The sequence below is a fragment of the Harpia harpyja genome, chromosome 5, assembly GCF_026419915.1.
Source record: "Harpia harpyja isolate bHarHar1 chromosome 5, bHarHar1 primary haplotype, whole genome shotgun sequence".
NCBI classification, from domain to species: Eukaryota; Metazoa; Chordata; class Aves; order Accipitriformes; family Accipitridae; genus Harpia; species Harpia harpyja.
The window spans coordinates 5,381,319-5,387,318 of record NC_068944.1 but is presented as its reverse complement, the minus strand read 5'-3'; the positions used below and the strand labels follow the sequence as shown (position 1 = coordinate 5,387,318).

Here is a 6,000-nt window from a genome sequence, read left to right as displayed (position 1 = left end):
GGCAGAGCAACCTCCGTCATTGCTGCATGGAGGAATCCCCTCTGCAAGCACTGAGGCACTATTAACCTCGGGTTCCTGAGGCTGCATTTCTCAGAAATCAGGTCCACACGATTTGTTCACATTAGTAGCAATCAGAGTTGCTGTTCGTGGAGGCAGAGGCCTCTGTAGCAGAGAGGTGGAGTTGGTTTGTCCCACCAGGAATCGTGCCTTGGGGAGATGCAGTGGCAGCCCTCGCCACCTCGGTGTACAACAGGAGGATTCCTGCTCTCCCACAGCGCAGAGCATCCGAATTATACCGCTAGCTGTGGTTTATTTGGCATGTAGGATTGATTTTAAATTATTTCCTGTATATTCGCAAACCCATCAAGTAGTTTCCCTTTAAAGTGCACCAGCTGTGACATTCCCTAGGTTCTGTAATTTCAAATGAGGCGCTAAGAGACTACTCCTTTCAGCACCTTTTTTTTAATGAGGGTGGGTACCTGTTGCAATGAATCAATTAAAACTCTTCTGACACACAAGATGTATGTTGCCAGACCTGTTTCACAGGTTTCTCAGGAGGGAGGATAACATGTGACAACACACAGAAGCCAAGAGTACTGGAGAAGATCAGAAGCTTGCATGAGTGAGCTTAGCTTTCCAAAATATTTTCTTAAAGCGCTATTCAAAAGACCACTGACCTCTGCAACAGACAGCACCATGGTGGAGCAAGAGATGCTGCTGTCGTGTGCTTATCCTCAAGAAAAGTGTAAGTGACCAAATATGATTTTTTTTATAAGAAATGAAAACAGGATGCTGGAGAAAGGAAATGAAAGAAATGATCTAGCTAGTATAATTGAAAAGGCAGAGGGAGTAGAGGGGAAATGCTAAAATAAGGAAATAAGGAAGCTATTAACTTTATATCGTAGGCATGCAACTGAAATATGATTAGCGTACTTACAAGCAAAAGAAAGGATACTTGTATGAAGAATTCTGATATAAAAGCGTCATGAAGACACTTGCTTTAATCTTTGACTTTCCACTTGTATTTGCAAAGTGCTGCGGCGTGGGGCTGCTTGTGTGGCGGAGAATGTGAACAACGAGCTTTGATTTAGTAACTTGAGTGGCAGACTGGAGTGCTGTGAAAGCATTTTCTAGAAAGACAGTATGATTAAAAACAACGTCTTTTCTTTTGACAATGCAAAGCCTCTTTCCTAAGGCATCAGCTAGCTTTCTAATACTTTATCCAAATGTCAGCTGAGAGTTATGGTACAGTGCAAATATTCCCAAATCCATTCCTCCTTCCCCCAAGGAAGCTGTCACAGAACTTCTTTGCTAACCAGAAATTTTATTTTTATTACTTGAAAATGTAACACAGGCAAGAAAGAACAACAACAACAAAGAAATCTGTACGTGTTTGCTTTTAATATGATTAGGAATGTTTTAAAAGACTTCTGGAAAACACCAAGTCAGATTTCCAGCGTGCTGGAGACGAGTATGATAGAAAGGTAGAAATGTAGCTGACTACAATGAAGTCAGGTAACTAAGTCTGGACTGGACTTGTCTGAACAAAATATTAAGCAAAGGTAGAAATGGAATTAGTATGTCCTGAAGCCACTTCAATACACTGCCAGAACAAAGTTCAGTGCAAAAAAACCTTCTCTCTTTGAACTCAAGAAACATTGCCTTTTGAGTAGCCCAGCTTGTTTTGGCAACTTCACAAGGATGTTATTTAAAACTTACTCCAGATGGAAGGATCGTCTTTGTTCTGGATGTAAAAATGTCACTTTGTACAGGGTTTTATGTTGGTTATCAAGAGCAGAATAGGGACAGGGATGTCAGCAAAGATGCAGTTTACCTGTGGAGAGATGTTTTCTGTTTTGCCTTGTTTTCTACTCCCTACAAAGTCCCATATGCAAAAGATGACAGACAGTTAAAAATTTTCCTTACGTACAACATCCTGCTGAGCTGACTTAGGAGCCAGCCTGCTCGTAACCAACTGACTGTAATAGAGTTCAAATGAAACCTGGAGTTATAATATCTGTGCTGTAAAAAAAGAGTGATGCTTTCCTTTCTGCTGCCTAGTGTCCTATTAAAGGTTTTTTAGAAAGCAGGATGACAATAATTTAATTTTAGCTTTGCTGTAACCTAAGCGATATAAGTGAGTGTTTTTTCCCTTTCATGGACCAATTTCTTTTTTTTTTTTTTTTCTTTTCTGTTGTTCACTCTAATGTTAAAAAGGAAACAAGAGTCATACTGGGTTAAAATCATCCAATTGCCTTTTACGGAAGACGTAAAAGGTAACTGGAGCTCTCAAATTGCTCAGTTTTGTATATGAAATGCAACTTTATACTGTGTGTCATTGCTTTTGCATGTGTGTAAGAGGGAAAGGGAGATTTCTCAATCTCAGTTTGGCCCTCAATTTCGCAGAAATGTGCTATGCTGCACTGTAGAGGCTGAAAAATTTGCATGGAAAAAATCAAATCAAACCCAAAGGAAATAAATCCATAGGAAGAAGGAAGCCATGTAATACCTCAGGATGGACAAGCTGGGTCCTCTAATTACACCTTTTGGAGGCATGAATCAGCAGTGACACCCCCCCCCCCCCCCCCCCCCCCCCCCATGAAGCCGATGGAGTTACCCCATGGGCTGAAGAAAGGACTATGTGGAGGACCAGCCTCGTTGCATTTACGGTATTAAGCACTTGCTAGGAACAGGTAGTGCATGTATCTGACTTGTTAAAAACACAAATTGAGCACTGAATGGGCCCATTCTAGCTGTAAAGGGTCAAATTGTGCTTCAGCAGGCGATGCATTTCAGCTCAAAATTAAGTGCTTTCCTGGACTGCTCCAAAAGGTCAACCTGCAGCAGATTTTAGCTTATAAATAAAAAACTGAGTCTTTTAAGAAATCCTTTCTGCTAAGCAAAACGGGCATGGTACATCTTTGGGAGTGTGCAGCTACTTGTTGGGAGCTGTTGGCTTTGTATCTGTTGCTATGTGAAGTCAACAAGAAACTTGAAACTTCGTACCTGAACCTACGTGAACCTATGGTCTAGCTGTCAGTGATGACGCACTTCCATGTGTCTTCTGCTTAACGTCTTTTGTCTCCCTAAATGTCTTTCAAGGGAAAACTAGGACATTTATGGGGGGCTTTTTTGTCCTCCAAGACACACCAGGATGGTTACAACATTGAAAAATTAGCTCATAGTTAGTCATGGGACATGTTTTTCATAGGTCCATGAAGGTCCAGTGCTGTACTACCAGGGTATTCACTCCACAGGCGAATACTGCTCTTTCCTTGTGAATATTAGCTGGGGTTTTCTGTGGTCTGTCACTCTGTTGCACCAGGCAGTTGGGGCAAACTACTGATTAGTGATGTCTGGTGTCAGGTATCTCTCCAGGAGATTGTCTCATGACAGATAAGACCAGGAAGATAAAATGTCCTGAAGCAGCATCACAGGGGTTAAGATCTAAGATCCCACCAACTCTTGCTACTGTTGTGGGCTTTCTTCCTGTCTCAAAAACTATTAGTTGTCAAAACAATGCTGTGGGAGGTGTACATATTGCATATAGGCACAGCTACCTAACTAGGCTCAGCACACCACCTGATCAATCTTTTCGAAGCCATTCAAAAATCCCTTCTTGGCAGAGATGGTTTTCAAAGGAAAATATACTAAATTAGCCATTACAATGGATTTTACTCCTCTTAGAAAGCAAAATGTATGTAATAAATGCCGTTTCTTCTGGAACAGTGGTAAACAGACTTCTCAACTATGTGACATAGTCCTAGATGTTCCTAAATAGCCTCTTTGAAAATGTAAATGTCAAAGAAAAATAACAGAAGCTATCCTTTTGCACTTCTCCCTCTGTGTTATTGTTTATTTTAATAATGGTTTCATAATTTTTCATGTATTTTGAATATCTTCTGTTAGTCTGCTCCTTTTGGTAATATTTGTACATTCCCAGAGCCCAGATATATATTTTTGTTCATAACTCTAGAAGAGCATATGGCAAAAGCACACTAGTCTAAGACTTTACCAAAAAAAAAAGAGGAGGGAAAAGAAAGTAACTTTGGGCTGAACAAAATTAGTCTGAACAACTTTTTTTAAAATACAAAGCACTTTTGTGCTTGTACTTTAGTTATCTGTCACACAATTAATAACTACTGAAATTATTTTTTTCAATCTTTCCAAAAGACAATCACCTTTAAGTTGAAACCAAGCAAGGAAACTTCAGCCCAAAAGGATTTGTGTTTGGGGTGACGGGGTTTTGTTTGTTTGTTTGCTTGGTTTTGATGATTATGTTTTCCCAGCCATGAAATGTCAAACATACACTTTCAGGATGGCTTGCTTACATTTCAGATTTGAAAAAGCAGTCTAAAATTAATATATTTTATTCTTGCTGCTTAAGAGCAGCACTGTGGTATTATGCGTGTGCTGATGGGAAAATGTGGGAGGTCTCTGTTCTCTATATGTCTTGAGGAGACAAAAATGTGGTTATTGTCTAGGAGGAGTCTTTAAAAAGAATCTTTTGATCGTATCAGAATGCATTTTTTTAGACTGGCTATTTAAATGAATGATCACCCTCAAATCAGGAGTGATTCCCTCTTAATGACCTCACTGATTTTTTTCAATCACCTACCAAATTTGCCAGTAAAGACTTCAGATTTTGTTTGTTTGTTTGGATTGTGGATTGACATATACAGCCATGTCAGATTAAAACTGGTCCCAGTTACACCCCAAGAAAAACAGCCCTAATTATCTCCTCATGGAAAGCTACCTTTTAAAGATCTACCAGGGAATCAATTTTTAATCCATCTAACGCACACCCTGTAAGTTCCAGTTAAGGCACATTTTAAATCAAAATGTCATGCAGTGTTAAATTGAGTGTCTTGGAGAAATCAAAATATACTGTCCCAGTACAGTTACTGTTCTTGAACAGAGCTGTCATATTGTCAAAACAAAAGATTTATATAAGGAAATCTGTTTTCCAGGGAACTGTGCTGCCTGACTGTCAGCTTTTATGGCTCTGATTTTTTGATAACTTGCCAAATTAACACATCAGTGTATGTCAATCCAATCTATAGCTGTAGTCAGCTAATAGGAAATGAAGTCTATATCACTCCTTACTTTTTGAAGATCGGATATGTTCAAAGGAAGAAAAAATAAACTGAAAACAACTCCAAAGTAATACACATGCTCTTCATATGCTCCTCATCTCAACACCACGTCGGAAGATATTTCCACGTGAATTCCTCTGTGTTGACTTATCTCTGGAAGAAGGGCTTATGCAGTGCAAGTGTGGAGCTCAGGTAGAAATACAAGAAGGACAATTGTACCAGTCAAAGATTACTGAGAAGTATATTTGAGGGAACTGTTGAAGTTATGCTCACTCTGAATAGATGGACCACTAAAATGCTTCTCTGAAAAACACATAGTGGGTATAAGCAGTGCTGGCTACTTGTTTTGCACACACATGATCTTAGTTGTCCCAGAAATGTGCCAGGCTCGGCTGGAAAAGGAACCGGAGCTCCTCCGGAGGCCTGGCAGCTGCATAAAGGCTTCTCACGAACCCAGAGGATGCAGGGACTTTGCCCACACGGCATCTTTGTGTTTAATGTTTTGCTGTTTCTGCTGCTGTGGTAACATGGGTGGGAATGCTACCAGCAGCTGGAGGCGTTCAGCTCCCCGTGCAGGAAGATGGGCTCTGAGGGACAGTGAGCGGCTGGCCTAGGCTAGCTTTGCGAGGAAGGGAAACGACGTTGAGGAAGAAAACAGCAGAAAGAAGTTTTAAAATGGATTTGGAATACATTTGCCATACCGCTCAGCATGTACTTTGCATCTCAAAGGCGTATGCATCTGTGGACCACTGAGCTCCTGGGTCTGGAAAGGCTTCCAACTCTTTGGAGAGTTTTTCTTCATCACATCTGTGAGGTTTCTGCTGCGCTGGGTTTCCAAGGGATAGAGGCTCTACTGGATTGGCCACGTGGAGCTGTTGGTAGTGAGGGGTCTGCTTACTTGCAT

At 40.6% G+C, this 6,000-nt stretch overlaps 1 protein-coding gene across 2 annotated transcripts in view; it reads left to right on the top strand.

Annotated features, from left to right (window-relative positions):
* The first annotated feature begins 542 nt into the window (after window positions 1–542).
* PTPN3 (protein tyrosine phosphatase non-receptor type 3) overlaps window positions 543–6,000 on the top strand; it is a 173,843-nt gene continuing 168,385 nt past the window's right edge. For both annotated transcript variants that reach the window (XM_052788055.1, XM_052788054.1), the window contains exon 1: window positions 543–745. In XM_052788055.1, coding sequence (XP_052644015.1) covers window positions 619–745 — 127 coding nt within the window. In that variant the 5' untranslated portion in view covers window positions 543–618. The remainder of the gene's footprint in view (window positions 746–6,000) is intronic.